Here is an 18,545-nt window from a genome sequence, read left to right on the forward strand (position 1 = left end):
GCTACTAAACTAGTACCATCTTTAAGAGACAAGTCTTACATAGATTGACTGACATCAATGAATTTACCATCTCTTTTATACAGGCACAGACGTGGTGACTTATTTCAATTCAAGATGTTGAATGGTTACTTCAATCTAGATCACTCCAACTTTTTTACTTTCTCCCATGCACAATACACAAACTAGAGGTCATGCATATAAATTACTTAAGCCCCCTGCCCACCATTCATGTCGGGTCAACCATTTTGGTACTAGAGTAATTAACGACTGGAACAATCTTACAAGCAATATTGTTGGAAATTCTTCATTAAATAATTTTAAATCAGCTATAGATAATTACTTTTATGTGTAATAATTCATAGTTAATTTTTGCTATCTAATTTATGTATGTGTATGTATGTAATTGAATGGGTGTACACTGAGACTTCTAAGCTTCAACCCAAATCACATCATAATCATAATGAATTTCACGATTGTAGCAGCAGTATAGATACTGTTGATTTAATGTTGTATTTTGTTAATTTCTTTTTAATTGAGTGTAGCTAGCTATATGTAATGCTGTTTTTATTTGTTGTTGTTTTTTTTTGTTACCCTTGCCATGCCCACTTGTGGGGCTTATATTGCCCTATTTGTGGTAGCATGTGTCCGAGGATATAATTATACTGTTAGCTACTGTGTTTTTCATCAATAAAACTGATGGCCGGTTTTCTCTCTCGTTTGAGCCGTGAATTATTCGGCCGTGGCAGTTTTTCTGCCACCAGCAGCTTACGGATTGGTCACAACCACTCATAAGAAGTCACTGTGACAATATAGTGAAGCAAGGTTTGAGCTTCATCTTATGCATAACACGGAACTTGTATCGAGGACGGAACTGTTCAAACGAAAATGAAATTGTGGGATTCTCCCGTTACCAAGCCTAAGGCAAGTTACCCTAAACTAATCAGTTTAATGACTAATGCGGTCAGAAATACTGCATAATTATATTGATGAACCTGGAAAAGATTGCCTAGTTAAGTGACCGCTTTTTCTAAGGAATTTAGTGCCGAAAACTATCGGGTGAGTGAATATGTTTATAAAGCAGTTGTTTTGTGTTGTATCAATATAATTAATGTTTCCTATAGCCATAGATCGCACGAAGAATATACGATCTATGGTTTAGCGTGTTTTCAATGTGTGTAAAATGCGGAATTCCGCTAAAATTAGGAAATTTACCTTGTAATCAGGCACACGCCCCGCAGCTGGCCTTTGGTGCGTGCGCCTGGTTAGCTATTTTTATGAAAGTAACCTTAACAAAAGCATTTAGTTTAAAACTTCTGAACTGAACTCTTCTGCATGCTATAATTATTATTTTGTATTATAATTTAATAGTGTAAGTCTTACCAGGGCACCTGCCACCCAGTGCACAGTACTGACCCCTAAACCTAGACCCTGTACTTATGTTGTATGTCATCTTAACAAAATAAGACACCTCTCTCCTTTGCTATAAATATATCACAACATTCCAATTCAAAGAATTTTAAATTTTAAAAAATTGCCTGATTTCTGTCACATTTGGCCATGTAAGTAACCTTTTAAACCATTTTCATTGTAATTTCAACTTCTATCTATCAGTGGTATCAAATGAATGAAGTAGCCAAGTAGTTTTATAAATCATAAATCTATCCACCCATGTACATAATTGGATTTGTTGTAAAAGCTGTTATTAGCACAGTGACATTGAAAAGTGCATGCTTATCATGACAATGGACATGATTCATATTAAGGGGAACTTTTGGTGATATCTGTTTCCATGGAAACATACTGGAAGGCTAGTATCTATGTATCAATCATGGGAATATGTATAGCCTGGTGCCGCCCACCCTTCACAAAAATTATGGGTCTGGTGAAATGGTACTAAATCATTTCTAATGTTCAAAATTCAGCAGTAGCCAATTAATTTGTCAGTGAAACAAATTTCCTTGGCAATGCAATACTTTTGTTCATATTGAAGAGGCGATCACAGGGCCACCCACAGGGGGGGGGGGGGGGGGGGGGGCATTTTGCCCCAGGCCCCAGCCTGAAAGGGGCCCCAGGAGGCCCCACGAAGGGCCCCTTGAATACCTGTTTAAAAGATCAATATACTCTAATAGAGCAGTCACAGTATTCTTCAAAGGAGCAGTGTAGCAAGCTTATAAATAAGGAAATATGGTTGGTGAGGGGCAGCTATTGTCATTGTCATCATGTAATGACTTTTTGTCTTGTCTTCAACTTACAGCTTGGATGAATTTGTGATTCAGAATGCATGCAAACCTCCTTGACCCTGGGGCCCCACTTTAACTCTTTGCCCTGGGCCCCTGAATTTCTCTGGGCGGCCCTGGGTGATCATCTACAATTATATATGCTGTCTAATTGAATTCCTTTTGAAATGATATGGGATCTGTATTTTTACCAGTCCCTTACTTTTTGTAAAGGGGTGGACTAGGGAATATGTAGTAGGTTTACAATGCAGGTTGCAGGAAACACTGTAACAGTCCATTTTTAGGGGCAGATCCAGGAGGTTTCTGTGGTTTCCAGAAACTGGTCAAGTATATTCAGACAATTAAAAAATTGTATTTTAAAAGTGCCAGTCACAAAAGTTTTTTTAATTTATTTTAAAAATTGTATTGTATTTAAAAAAAAATAATTATTTTGAATGTGCCAGTCACAAAAGGCAACATTTTGAAATTAGTGCTATCCCACACACCACACACACACACACACACACACACACACACACACACACACACACACACACACACACACACTTTTATGAAAAAAAGTTTGTAGTGAACCAAAACTAAAACAATACACCGCATACAGATGGACGCACACACGTGATCTCTTTCATGCAACAATGTAATAGGCACATGTGAGATCTTTTGTATGATTAACGAGGCTTGTAAATTTGAGTGTTGCCATTGTACTCTTGGTACTATCAATTATTGTTGAATCAGATAAAAATGCTACAAAATTCAGTAAACCAGGCACACACCCACAGCTGGCTGTTCGCACACACCTAGTTTAAAAAGTTTTCTCAATTTTTATGCATACATCAAGGGTCATGCAATCAGTAGTAGTCATTCGCATACTAGACCATGTTTCCATGGTAACATATAGCACCAAAATGTCCACAAGTATCAGTATGAATGTCTATGATTTAAGTGTGTACTATTCAATGTTTATAGTGTTATAGTGCTAAGAACAGCTTTTGTAACAAATCCGATTGTGTTAGTAGATAGTACATAAATATGGTAGTTTGTGTACTTTGTGAGAAAAGTATCAAACTTCAGTGGCACATAGTTTGTACTCTCAATGACATTTATTTTTGGATATAGTGCCATCACAGAGTTGACTTTTGGTGACTTTTATGACCATTTTTACATTAAAAATTCATCATTTTTGTCTTAATCTTCCTGAGGCACCATTAGAACTTAATTTCAAATTAAAAGTCTTGTTGAAAGACATCTAACATCTTTAATTTGGACCATGTTTTACTAGTGTAAAATGCCTTAGGAAGATAAAGACAGAATTTTCAATACAAAAATGGGTGCAAAAGATCACTAAAGGTCAAATCTGAATGTCATTGGAAGATATGGAAAGTTTCATGCTTTTCTCACAACTAACACAACTTTCACACTATGTATGTAGCTCTACTGTGTGTGTGTGGATAGATGGATTTATGTTTTGTGGTTCATAAAACTACTTATACCTTTTGAACTAAATAGGCTATGAATTTTAAACAAAAATCACCTGTTCTTTTTCATTTGATAATAAATATTCAATTTTTTGATGAAAATGGTCACCAAAACTTTTCTCCTAATAGTAAGTTATAAAGCAAATTTATTTCTGTGCTAGAAACTATTTAAAATGTTTGTTTGCACATTTTTGTTGCAATTAGGTAAAGGTTAAAGCCATAAAATGACTGGACATGTGTCCACGCGTGCATGCATGCGTGTGTCTGTGTCTGTGTGTACTCCACAGCATCAAGTCTGACAGTAGCTCATGAAGTTTTCTGATCTCATTTCTAACAGTAAGCCGGTGCACATTTAATGGATCCAGATGAAGAAGAAGAGCTTTTGAGTAAATCTCGTAAGAGGAGGAAGCTAGCATGGGCTCCACCGTGTTGGTACATCAGCTGTCTCCCATGTATTAAAGCACGATATGTGCTCACTGTCATGCTATCAGTGGGATTTGGCATCATGTACGCACTTCGAGTTAACCTGAGTGTAGCCATTGTACAGATGACTGCCAAGCACCCCCATCATCATCAAAGGTATAGTAAATGTTAATCTATATGCCATAATTAATTTTCTCACTTTAGAAGTTTTGATTGGTCAGATTCTGAGGAAGGTAATCAACAAACTTACAACACAGATCAAGGAGATGGCACTCCAATATATCCTGTACTCTGATCTTTGTCAGTGAAAATGAAAGTCAAAAGTCATGCAAGAAATTTGCAGTAGGTCAAAAGACAAGTTTCGTTTGTAAAGTGTAAACCACAATTGATACTTTTAGAAATACAACACAACCATAATTTAACAAAAAATATATATACAACTGTTTGGCCAACAGTCAAGCACGGATTTTAGCATATGTCAAGGGTCAAGGGCTTAGTTTTCAACGTTGACTGAGGATGAGGATTGGAGTACAGGGTATATTGGAGTGTCACCCCTACACCCTTCATTAATCATCAATAATCTGCCTGAATCTAAGGAGGACAAGGTTCCTCTTGTGATCAACACCTCACAATGTAGACCCATCGTCAAGTAGGGGAACAAACTTTAGACCAGGCAAAGCTAGCTGATTTGCAATTTGCATGTATGCTTTTGTCCAAGGCTTTTTGAAAATGCATGCAGGCAGGTTGACATGATCGTGTGTGTGTATGTATAAATTTCATTGTGAAATACATGGTCATTGTTTAGCTACACTTTGGTACATCATTAGTCTTGCAATACTTAGCTGACTAATTATAAGTTAATTGCCAATGGGGATATCAGTCCAATCTACTGAGAAGCTAATTAAGTTGCAGGTTGATTGGAGAGAACATTACATATGTTCTGTCAAACACTATTTGTGTGTGGTTCTCTGTGCAAGCTCCCCAGTATAATAATCTCTACAATGTGAGGGGCCTGTCACCTACACCTAAATTACTCACATATGGCCAGTGATCAGTGTGGCCATGTACATGCCAAAGCTGCGCATGCCAGAATTAATTGTTAGAATAACACCCTATAATGTGCTGATTGTCATGTAGTCTACAGCCACATTTTAAATTGAGCAGTCACAATATAGTCAGGTGTAGCAATATAGAATTACCCATGAAGTTTATAAATTAGCATTCATACACAAGCTTTGTCAGTATTAGATTTGGTATAATATTATTGAAGGTGTTGGCACAGTAAATTCAGACCCCCATAAGAAGTCAAGTATAGTTCAGTTTGGCAGTGACCCATGCAGCAGACTATTTTAGTTGTAGCATCTCCTTTAACTGGTATCATAATCTTGTGTTTTATAAATTCCTGCTGTTTTACAGGTTGGGTTTTGGCTAGTTTCTTCTATGGCTACTTTTTCACTCAACTTCCTGGAGGATGGATGGCTACTAAATTTGGCGGCAAATATGTGTTTGGTATTGGTGTACTGGTGACATCATTACTCACCCTAATCACACCACAAATGGCCTACCTCAATCTCTGGGCACTAGTTGCTTGTCGATTTGTAATAGGTATATTTGAGGTGAGGTGTTTTTTATGGCGTTCTCTTAATTACATGTTAAAATCTATAGGGAGTGACATTTCCAGCATTGAATGCAATGCTTGGGAAATGGGCACCACCACTGGAGAGGAGTGTGATGGCAACTATAGTAATTACAGGTACTGTATTGTTTCTGCTGAGAATAGCATATTACTAATTTTAAAATTTTGCTTTCAAATATTTCTGTGTACTCAAGTCTGCACCATTTATACCTGTGACATAAGTAGCCCACACCTAATGTTACACATGCAAATTAATATTTCACATTTTGATATAGCCAGAATAGCTAAGCAAGTCAGTTTGAAATGAAGGTGGTTACTTTGATAGTAAAACAAAATTCATTTGTTCAGGTCCTAACGTTGGTAACATCATTGCTTTTCCACTGTCTGGAATACTATGTGACACTATGGGATGGCCATGGGTATTCTATTTATTTGGTGAGTGTTGAACTGACAGAATTAAGTCTCAGCAAGTATCTTTGTTTCACATTTAATGTGTTACTGTAGGTTCTGTTGGAGTTGTTTGGTTTGTGGCCTGGTTCTTTCTAGGATTTGATACTCCTGCCAGCCATCCACGAATTTCTCCACAAGAACAGCAGTATATAGAGTCAACCATTGAAACAGAATTGATACTGAAAAAGAGCACTCTTTCAAAGGTCACTTAAATTGTAGTTGTGTCTGCTAGTTTAACTGGATTCTATGCAGGACTTGCCACTACCCTGGACAGCAATTATCACGTCACGACCATTTTGGGGTATTCTATTCTGCCACTTCAGCACAACATGGGGCTTCTACACTATTCTTGTCTGCTTGCCAACTTTCCTTGACCAAACACTCTGTCTTGACATTGCAAAGGTAATACAGTCAAACCTCTCTAATCTGATGCTCAATGAGAGACATAAATTTTGCTGATTGCTTGTTGGTCACCTCTGTAATCTGACATTGTACAATATCTACAATTATGCAGTAAATTACAGGTAAAACGGATCACACAATGTTTTTAACATGTATTTTAGAATTTGCAAGTATCACAGCTTTTTTTCTATTGTTGTCAACCAATTAAATGCTTTGGTTGCTTAAAAATTATTTTCTGTGATTGTTTTAAATGCTGCTATTATTCTCTATCAGTCGAAAACAATGTCTAGGGAACATTGGACTGGGATTACGGAGTACAGAGAGGTGAGATTACAGAGGTTGTTTTCTATACAACAGTGTTGGGAAGTGACATTTTGGTTGGATTAGAGAGGTTCGACTGTAGTAATGTAATATGTTATACATACCACACACATGCAGAAAGATACAAGGAAGTACATAGTATAGATTGTTTGTATAAGGATGTCAATGTTATTACATCCAGAATGGGTTCTACTCAGCAATACCATATGTGAGCCTTACGATAGTGACATTTTTCTGGGGACTAGTGACAGATCTGTTGAGGAAACGTAAACTAGTCACCACAACTGTGATCAGGAAGATTAATAGTACAGTAGGTGAGTGAGTTGCTGTGTTAGAAGGAATATTGTGGCAATGGAAAAACAGATATCTAACATGACCAGTTTAACAGCCTTTATTTTGCTTCCAAAGCTAAGTGTTCTTTATTTTGTGCAAATTTTACTGGATGTACTGTAGCTAAAATTATATATTAAAATTACTATTGTGGTGATATTTACATGTTGTGTAAAGGTTGTCTTTTTTTGCCACACACAGGCTCATTCCTACCAGCCATGTTTTTACTTTTGTGTGGTTACTATGGAGACTCAACTGGTGTGGCAATAACATTCCTGGCCATCTCTGTTGGGAGTTATGGGTTTGCTGTAGCTGGTGTGACCGTAAACTCTTTGGATATAGCTCCAAAATATGCTGGCATCTTGATGGGCATTGCCAACACGTTGGCCACAGTCCCAGGATTTGTCAGTCCACAACTATCCAAGTATATAGCCAGAGATGTGAGTATGTGTTATGTCCACAAAATACGTATATTTTTATTTGTGCAAATGTTCTCTGGTGAGTACTGGAGCAATTTTTAAATGTATCGTACAACAGTAACTTTGACAGAAAAAAGAAATAAAAGGTCATGTCATTAGCTTCTACTAAACTCCCACATTTAAAGGCACTTATTGAAATAAAGGCTCATACAGATTCATTGAAATACTTGTTCTTCTATGTCGCAGTGGAACTGGAGTGGTTTAGGGGACGATATGAAAGTCAAAACAAAAAAATCTTATACTATTCTAATTGAACAATTGGGACAATTACATTCACTACCGGCCTGGTTTAGTTTCTTTTGCTTTTTTCAGTTTCATGTCAAATCTCTGACTCCCTATATTAATAGGCTTAGCCTTCTCACAGGCCCCTAGTGGAATAACATTTCCAGTAGAATAATCTGTTTACTTCAGCCTGTCCTATACATTACCTAGCTTGGAGTAAATGATTTTATTTTTCTTTAGCCAAGTTTTGAGACATGCAATGACAGCTGTGAAGATCCCACATCCATTGATGTCTACCGACAAGAATGGAGACTTGTGTTCATTATTGCAGCTGAGATCTATGTGTTTGGAGCAATAGCATATTTGTTACTGGGTAGTGGTGAGAAACAATGGTGGGCAGATGGTGTTGAACATGGAGACAACAGAAAAACTGCCCAAATACCTCCATCATCACTATCTTCTGTCACTAACAGTGTTTCATCTACTGACGTCAACAATGATGTCGATAAATAACAAACAGGACTATAAAAAAGCTATAGAAATGTTATATGTACAAAAAACATGAATCATAATAATTATGCTCAATTCTCCACACATCAACAAAACTTTTTCCAAAAAAAATTTTAAGATACCCAAACGTTCCTTGGAGACTCTTAAGTAATTATAATAACAACACACTCAGAATGTTTTGTAAACTTCTTGTATGTACAACATGGAATAACAATATATCCTGCTTTGACAATAACATTGTACAATTTTTACATAAGGACAAAATGTGTGTTTTAAAAAAATGCAAACCCCAAAATTGTACATTTGATTTCAAATTAGTTATTCACTTTAGATTTTAACCTGTACCAAAATATCTATCACCAAAATTGCCTGCAGCAAGAAAAAACATGTTGATCCAGTATAATGGGTCAAACGTGTTACCCACCTATCCCAGGAATGATGTGATACTGGTCGTTGACCTTATCATCCAGGGCTGTACTGATCACCTTAACCTTTGGTAAAGTGTAAGCTACTGAGTGAACTCCTGTAGAAGTGCGGACAGTTAACTACACATATTAATCAAAGCACTGCCGTGAGCAAGTGCTATGTATATGAAATATACAGAATGTAAAACCTTTAGTACTATATATTTCATATAACATGAGTAAGCAATGCTTTAAGAACTTCCAAGTTCAAACTGGAGTTCCAGTGAAACATGTGCGGAGCTATTTAAGACTGACCAAACAGCCTTATCAATGGATATGGACATACCTTAAAGACCCTCTGAGTACTTTTCCCTCTGACTCTGGGGTGTTTTTTCTCTTAAATATCCTTATTGTCTCGATTTTAGGGTTGGGCGCACGTAACTAATCATCTTCTTCCCATGCAAAGTGCTATAACTACCTCAATATAGCACTGCAGTCACATGATAGCACTGTGAACTATTCTGTATGGCAAATATACACTATTTTTGCTTTGATCTCAAAAGTTCCTTTAATGTATGATACAAACTTTTAGCATCGGAACGCATTCATGTTTTCAAGGTGTTGCCTTCAATCATAATAAATGCAGCAACCACAAAAAAAAATAATGTTACAAATAGTAAGAATTTTAAATTAGCAGGCCTTCATCTAGGAAATAACTAAAGGAGGGATACACTTTTATCAGAGTTGGGGGGGTGGTAGTGTAAGCATGATAATCTACCCTATGTATAGATGAATTACATGAGGAAGTTTGCTTTGTCATGCTTATGAAAGTATATAGTATGCATGCAGATGTTTGTAATCAATCTGTTTAGGTTATCATAACTAAGAAATTAAAAATCTAGAGTTGGTAAGTTTTGACTGGATCACATTTACACAGGTAACTGATCATCAGATTTTAGAGACTTACACAACAGCAACCTGATCAGATTTCACTGTATATATGTAAGTTATATATTTATACACAAGTATATATGTGACCCTAGCTCCCGGCCTTCAGTTAGTATATTAAATGCCACTTAAAATGTTAGGATACCTACGTAATCTGCAGGATACTTGGTTATGGTCCCAAAGTACCCTTTAGCATGTAAAGCAACCTGCATGAAGATCAGGACACATTTACTCAGGAGGACACTTGGTTGGTCCCAAGGTGTCCTTAATACACAGGTTTTACTGTACATGCATTCACTGTGCAATGTATGCACACAACTGTTTGACTACACTTACTAATTACTATCATCATAAGCGCCGGGCACAAAAGAGCATTTAACATCTGTTAATAGTCTTTTTTTACTATCACCAGCTTAATGCACAGTGCCTTATAAGGATGGTTGTGAATTGCATTAATGTATTAGCATGATTTCATTGGTTATTACACTTAGCTGGTACCTTTGTATCTAAAGTGCAACTCCATAGTGACTTCAGAGCACTTCAAGATGTAGCATTCTTCATCACTGTATCCACCCCATTGGATTTGTTTTGACAAAATCATACTCAATTGTGAAGATAGGTTCACAATTTTATCAAGAAGCCATAACATACCTTGGTCATTGAAGCCAATAAAATGTACCACAAATTAGATCCAATTATTGGTTTGTTGAATAAGAATAAGTAGTGCTGGATACAAAATCACCAAAGGTGTGTTTTACTAGTTAAATGTTCCTTTGGACCTTGCAGTACTTATGGGCTCCTGCCATAACTATAGAGTAGGTTGTAATGCCATGCATAATTTACACGTCCTTCACATGCAAGAACATATAATATTATGTCAAAAGCAAGCAAATGTGTGCATCCAATGATATTCATTGTTTCATTGTATAATTTTTTTTATATGTATAGGTTCCTGATTGTATAGGGAGCTATGCTACAAAATATGGTAAACCAGCAGTAGAGTTTGTATGCATGTCATTGGCCATAGGTCTATTATGCACTAGTATATGGAAGCTCTTAATTTTAAACCTTGAAAGAATTCAACATCGTGCCACTAAATACATCTTGAACGATTACACTAGTTGTTACAAACACCGTTTAATAAATCTGAGGCTCCTTCCTTTAATGTACATGTTTGAACTTCAAGACATACTGTTTGCTATCAAATCACCAACTAATCAGTTCAACATTAATAACTACATCACTTTCAACTCTACCAATACTAGATCAGGCTCCAGCAACAAACTCTTGTTACATCAACATCTTAACAACATATCACGACATTCTTATTTTCATCGTTTACCATCCCTGTGGAATGCCATACCAATTCTAGACCTAAACATGTCAGTTTTTTTGCTGAAATCTAAACTGAAATCACATCTGTGGGACCATTTCCTGAGTACTGCACTCCCCATTACTTGTGTCCATGCTCCAGAAGTCACCAAACTAAACCTCCAACTACCAATTTTAACTACTTATAATCTTAACTATGTAACTATATATGTAATTACTTAAGTAGTTAGTATTAATTGTACGTATTGTATGGCTGTTGGTTGCTACCAACAGACCTTTGGTGGTGTTTTTAAACCATAAATCCTAAATAAATAAATAATTCATTCAGGCCTTTTATTACGTGTGAAGAAAAATTAGCTGCAGCCAAGATGTGTTTAAAATTTGAGTCCAGTCCAGTGAATAGCAACCCCAGCTCTAAATTAGACATAAAATATATAGCCTCCACTGGAAGTCATGATAATGTGTACAGTGCTAGTAGCTTTGTAATCACCACACATAAGTGCTACATACCTCATGCACTATCTAGAGATTGGACCTGTGAGACTAAAGCCTGTTATGCATATATGCATGTGTCACCTAGTCAGGCTAGTCTCAGACCCTTTTCTTTCTTTTTTTCTACCCCAGCACAAACATGTATCATTGATCATTATTGTTAGACCATAGATAATAGACGCCCATAGACATTAGACTACGTACCAGACAAGCCAGTGTTGTATCTACCTTTGGATAACTTTAATGCTACTGGCCTTGGCATATTAAGTCAAAGTTAGGTACTTACTAATTTAAGCTTGTGCATTAGATGGCTACATGGTGAATTGTGATGGAGGGGTGAACAATGGTTCGAAACAAATACCACACACACGCACACGCCCTTGGCTACTCCACTGACTGTCTGTCCAAATGACCGTGATTTTAGACTAGTTCAGCAATATAAGGAAGCGATAACCAACTCACGTACCTTTTGACCACATGAATTTCACGATTGTAGCAGCAGATACACCGTCAGTTTTCCCAATGCGCGCAATGTATTGTGGGATTCTCCCGTTACCAAGACTATGGGACTAATCAAGTAATGACTAATGTGGTCAGAAATACCGCATAATTATATTGACCGCTTTTTCTAAGGAATTTACGGCCGAAAACCATCGGGTAAGTGAATATGTTTATAAAGCAGTTCTGTATTGTATCAATATAATTTATGTTTCCTTTAGCCATGGATCGCACGGAGAATATACGATCTGTGGTTTAGCGTGTTTTTTGAGCCTTTCATGCCTTTCAATTGAATCTGACTCAATTAACTCGTTTTCTAATAGATTTCACGATTGTAATGGCTGGACCAATGATTAAAGTTTGTTGTATGTAATTGTGTACTGTGCAGGAATCATGTATGATTATAATGCACAGGTGTAATTATAAAAGTGTCCAAATCATTACAAAACTCATGCACTTGTCAATTTCATGCCCCACCCCCCACCCCCGGGCGTCCCCACACCCCAGGTGGGGATTTGACATTGCTTCTTGTCCCCACCCCTGGGGCAATTGGCAGTTGTCCAATTCACTGACCTATTTTCGGTAGTTGTATTTCTAAACAATAAAATCGCACTTGCTATAATTTTACTAGCTACAGGGCAGGTTTATTACTAGTTGCATGCATGAAATATGCGCCGGCTTAGTCACCCTTGAGGTGTTGTCAAATCCCCTACTATGGGGGTGGGGACATAGTGGGAATTTGACAGCCGATTTTGCCCCAGTAGTGGGGAATTTGATACCACGATTTGTCAAATCCCCAGTATTCCCCCACCCCCAGGGGGATGGGGCATGAAATTGACAAGTGCATCAGTGTATGTGGGAGTGTTAACGATGTTCTGGGGTAGATTATTCCATAGTTTAATCACTGAAGGGAAGAAGGAAATTTAAAACTGTCCACTCCAGTATTTAGTTGATTAAAATAGCCATTTCGTAGAAAGGAGGGAACGGGAGTTAAACAATCATCTGGAATATCAGCTAAACGATGAATGATTTTATACTGCATTTGCAATTTCAATTTTTCCTTCTGCTCTGCAGGATGGGTAGATCGAGATCAGTTCGCATTGTGGAAACACTGGAGAATCTAGAAAAGTCTTTATAACACATTCTTGTGGCAGATCTCTGTACAGCTTCACGAGCTGTTGGATATGTAATAGTTGTATCATGTACCGAGTGATTTGCCTGATATGTACACCCACGCTCTCGGGCCTAACGGCCCTCGAGCTTGGATGTACATATCAGGCAAATCACGAGGGCACGTGATACAACTGATATGTACCATGTAGGCTAATAGCCTACTGTGGTGGGCGACTAATCACCCAAGCCGATACGAGGCAGCCCGCTGGATTTATTATATAGAGAGTCTTGTAAAATTCGATTATGGGTCAGCAGCAAGTAACGTTGCAGTTACGTTTGTTAACATAAACGGGAAAATCCTATGAATATCACGGAAACACTCAATTTTGCGATTTAACAAGTGTTTCAAAGTTGCTACGTCGTTTAACTACTGTTTACAATGTTTTCTAAACATCCAGAGGGGTAAGCTTCGCTGTAGAGTGGTTACCTCGTGATATACGAAAAGTGGGCGTGGTACGTAATCAAACACGCGGACACGCGATTGCAAATTAACCATGACACTAGTTCTCACCTTAAACTTCCGTTTGTCAACTCATAGGGTGGTAGGGTGTCGAATCGCCTTCGTATGAGTACTGTAGAATGCAAAATCGGGTTCATGGTTTTCATCACGTGAGTAATAATAAACTCCCACAATCGAATACTGCCAGGACTCTTATAAAAACAAACAACGTTACCTCATCAGATATATCAAGACTCTTATAAAAACAAACAACGTTACCTCATCAGATATATCAAGGCCATGGTACATTTAAATGTATCATGGCCAGCCATGGTTTATTTTAAATGTACCATAGCCAGCCATGGTTTAACTTAAATGTACCATGGCCAGCCAGGGTTTATAAGATATGTACCCTGGAATTTGGCTTTGAAGTTAGGTGGTTTCATGGTACATAGACATATATATACAGCTAGCTCAGGTAGTAATAAAAAATGCGTGTTATCTACGGCTGCATATAGCCCAGGCGGTAACCGTGATAATGAGCACTATTTATGGCTGCCTATTAACCCACGACCACTGTTGACACAACAGCGACAACCCAGCTAATTAACACCCTCCATATAAAGACATGTGGCTGCAAAGGCATTTCATAAAAGATAGAACACCACTATATCCTGAGTGTTACGCTCCTTCGCGCCTTCGGCGCTTATAAGCTCCTGTTATACACCATAGGATTGATTCGAGGGTTTTGTCCCCGAGATTCACCAACCCCCTGAGTAATGTGACTTTACGTAAAACAAACAAAAACGGTAAGTTCACCAACTTTCCAACAGTAAACAGGAGGTGGTGACATCAGAATTAACAAATCAATATGATCATAACCGCCAACAATCGCCCACATCTCAGCGTGATGGCAAACTGGATGTACCAACCGTGACGAACATAACTGAGACAATGCCACAGCGGGATCTCAAGGCTACCACTAAGGTTCCTCTCAAGGCTAGTTCGAAGGCTACCAAAGAAGCCTCTACTTCCAATTCAAAAGCTCCTACTACGTCGAAGTCGACTACTACTAAGCCCTCTGGAGAGCCGGTATCACAGGGGTATGCTTTTATTTATAGCAACTTTGAAGAACAAACCAACGGAGCTAGAAATTTATGGCAGTTAGAAATGTGGGCCAAGTTACTTGACATAAAAGTTGCAGAGCCATTTGCTATAGACTCTATGTTTGGATTGAAGGGGGCACTTCCTAACACATCTCGATCACTACGATTTAGTGACTATTATGACATAAAAATGTGGAACAAAATGGTTAGTGAATACGGTGGCAGTCCACTAGTCAAATGGGAGAATTTTCTCTCTAATTCTCCTCACCAAGCAGTAATTCTGTGTACAGTAATGAGAGCTGTAAAACAAACACCTATTGTTAGTTTTGGTGAAGAGGATGTAAAGAAACTCGTCCCACAAAATGACATGGTTTGGCTGAAAAAGAAGTTTGATATTGTCAGGATGGTAACTTTTATTCGTAGTACATCCTCCCGTCATGCTGTGACACTTGAAGAATACAATTCTTACGTATTTGGAGACTTGGAGCCAAACCAAGTGACTGTAATAGTAGTGAATTGGTTTGGTATTGGTGTACAAAGAGAGAGGGTGGAAATCAAATCAAACCCATCAACTAAGTCTTTTCTTTCTTCTACACATATCTCCTTTGTTCCCCCAGTAAATAGTTCTCATGTATCACCTAATATTTTACCAAGTCAGAGAGTTTTAAATGCATACAAAACTTATGTCGCAGAATACATTGGTGACCACAAATATGTCGGAATTATTTTTAGAACGCACTGTGTACTGTTTTACTTTGCTGGCAGTTTTGATGTAAAGAAAAAGCATTTGCTTAGCTGCAGCAAACAGCTTAGTGATGTACTGAACAAAATCAGGAATAAATGGGAAATATTTATGGCTTATGACTTGGATTCGTTTGGAAGTGATGGATATTATAAATCATCTGACAAAAGGTTAATTCCAGTTCGTAATCAAATCTTCCTAGACGTCTTTAATGGTAGTCTTCAAATGAAGCAAAGAGAAGAAAGGTTGATAAAAGCTGCAGGTGGAGTAACAGACAAGGGATTTATTGCACTATTGGAAAAGACAATTGCTACACATGCTGATTGTATTATATTACTTGGGGTCACATCTAGTTTTGTTGACTCATCAGCACAAACATATATTTCACTTCACAATAGCAGTACTATGTGTGTTGTATCTGTCTGTGCACGTAATTACGGTGACTCAGCTGGTAAGAAAGTCTCATCACAAAGCATACCAGATAAATTTGTGTAAGGTGTATATGGTATTATACCATTATGAATCATTCTATTTTTGATGCTGAAATATTGAAGCGGAGTGAGACATAAGAAAACAGATGATAAACTTTGTCATAAATTGTAATTTCAGTCGTACAGGTTTCATTTTATCAACAGTTAGGACATCTATATTATAATTGGTACAACTAGCTGATTAAAGTTCATAATATTAGAGATGCATGTATGCCAGGAACATGCATTCAGAATAAAGGACTTATAGTGGAACCTGCTAATCAGAACACTTGAAAATGCGTACAATCTGGACACTTGGTAATGGTCCCAAAATATCTGTTTACATGTAAACTGACCTGGATACATGGTCAGTCCCCAAGGTGTCCTTAATATAATTATACACTGTAGTTGATTGTGCCTTATGAAGACTGACCATCAGCAGTTTGATTAATGGTAAATTGACCAAATGTGTTTGTAGTTTGTACTGGCCATATTGGCAGTTGATACTCTACCTCATACAAAATTTTACAATTTGGAATAGGGATTAGTGTTAAGTGCTTTTGACATGGTACAATATTGTTACTTGATATTGTGGTATGTATAACTAATGCCTTAGTCAGATGCCATTTTAGACCTCTACTACTAGATCTAAATTATGAAACTAATAAGTGCCACCTGTTCCAACCCTGCTTTTGCACCCTTGTGAAATGGCCGTCAACTTTTGTTTAAATGTTTGTTCAATGATGGCCATGGTAGTGTGAAAAAGCTTGAAATCTTTGTGAGGAACTTGTTATTCATTGTGGTCTGGCATGGACCCATTATGTTTTGTGACAACATATTTGGGGGGTTTATTATAGGAAGAAAATTACTGATAACATCATAAAACCATTCAAAAGACAAACCAGTACACTCCTTACAACAAAAGAATAATATGGTGAGTAAGCAAAAATTGGTAGTTCTTTTGAAATGTTTGTCTGAAAATGCAAACACCAAAATCACTCACTATAGAAATTAAGCATAGAAACCAGCCTGTATCCAAGCAAAACAATTCATCTAACAACTACTCCCAAAACAGCTTTGCTGTTAAAAAAGGCACGTCCAAGAAACTACAAATACCTGTAACCCCATGTAAAAACAGCTCAGCTGTAGAAAATGACTATAAAATAAAAATAACTAGTAACTGAAAGAGCTAATAACTGGAGTGGCCAAGAATCAATGTTAATGCAACTACCATTTACCTCCATGAACACCTTGGTTGTAAAGCAGGTGCACCCATGAGAGTAAAAGTAACTGGCAACCGAAACAGCTGATATCTGAAACAACCTAGAATGAATGTTGATGACTAAATTTAACATTGAATCTAACAGTGTTCTACATTCACCCTTGCTGCATCCTAAATTAATGTAACTATAACTGACTGATAATTTGACCACTTATTTTTCCATTATTGAAAAGGTGGCCAAATTACGTTAGGATGCAATGTAGAACAAAGAGTCAGTTGAATGACATGCTACCAATGAATTTGCTATTGTGGTATTAAATGGTGGCCATGCACTAACTTTGTTTGGCCTCTAGCCTTAGGCTAGTAGGCAGGCAATCAGACCAAAAAATCAGACTTTAAAAAAATTCAATATCTGGTATCTGGTTGTCTGTGATGTTATATGCACTAAGACATCTCTGTAAAGGTAATATTTGTTGTGCATGCTTTCTATGATGGTTTGAAAAGCACTTTGGCAGGAAATGTTGGAGAACCCTGCTAAAAGAAGTACTACTGTACTGCTTGACAGGTTCTGTTTTACAGCTACTACTGTTCAAGACCAAGGCATAGTATTTGTACTCATTAGGTTCCACCCATACATATATGAACTCTGAGGGTGTTATTGAAAGACTGTCATTTGGTCCATATTTTGACAAGTTTATATTAGCAGAAATGTCTAGCATGAGTCAGTTCTTCAAAGTACTGTATTCATCTAATTCATCACGAAACTCTTCATACATAGCATCCTCATTTGTCACTGACAATGGCAAGTCCTCTAGACTAGTAGACATGGTAATAGTGATGGAAGCTTTTAAATGTTGTAAAGCATTCTTTGGTTTTGATGCTAATCTCTTTAATGTTTTGGTTGCTCTGTGATCATTTGCATGTTCTTCTGTGGAGATGTTACACTTCCTCCTACAAAGAGTACATTCACTTTTTGCAAATAACATATTCACTTACTTGAGAAAACTTGATATAATAATTGTCACGTACAGTACAAAGTAGATAAAAGGAAGGATTAAAAGGAAAACAGAGAACCCATTATTTTTAACTCCCTCATTGTCCAAAAGGTATGTTGAAATAAGAACAAGATCCAGTAGTATCAGTTCTTCAGCAATATTCACCCATTTTTGAGTATATGGATGTAGTGTGTGTGTGTGTGTGTGTGTGTGTGTGTGTGTGTGTGTGTGTGTGTGTG

General features: G+C 37.3%; 1 protein-coding gene and 1 long non-coding RNA gene across 2 annotated transcripts; one reads left to right on the forward strand and one right to left on the reverse strand.

The window, feature by feature from the left end:
• The first annotated feature begins 451 nt into the window (after nt 1-451).
• On the forward strand, nt 452-8,569 carry LOC136249599 (sialin-like). Its single transcript, XM_066041661.1, has 11 exons — nt 452-1,056; nt 4,050-4,291; nt 4,340-4,368; nt 5,552-5,751; nt 5,801-5,888; nt 6,120-6,206; nt 6,276-6,424; nt 6,474-6,623; nt 7,126-7,258; nt 7,476-7,714; nt 8,216-8,569. The coding sequence occupies exons 2-11, from the start codon at nt 4,068-4,070 to the stop codon at nt 8,486-8,488; spliced, it is 1,572 nt and encodes a 523-aa protein (XP_065897733.1). The 5' UTR covers nt 452-1,056; nt 4,050-4,067; the 3' UTR covers nt 8,489-8,569.
• A 102-nt stretch (nt 8,570-8,671) lies between these two features.
• Nucleotides 8,672-13,961, reverse strand: LOC136249604 (uncharacterized). The gene is made up of 3 exons (XR_010698297.1): nt 13,844-13,961; nt 8,910-9,008; nt 8,672-8,854 (listed from the first exon to the last, which is right to left on the reverse strand). It is a non-coding gene; the product is annotated as an uncharacterized lncRNA (long non-coding RNA).
• Nucleotides 13,962-18,545: the final 4,584 nt, after the last annotated feature.

Source organism: Dysidea avara, chromosome 3, assembly GCF_963678975.1.
Source record: "Dysidea avara chromosome 3, odDysAvar1.4, whole genome shotgun sequence".
NCBI lineage: Eukaryota > Metazoa > Porifera > Demospongiae > Dictyoceratida > Dysideidae > Dysidea > Dysidea avara.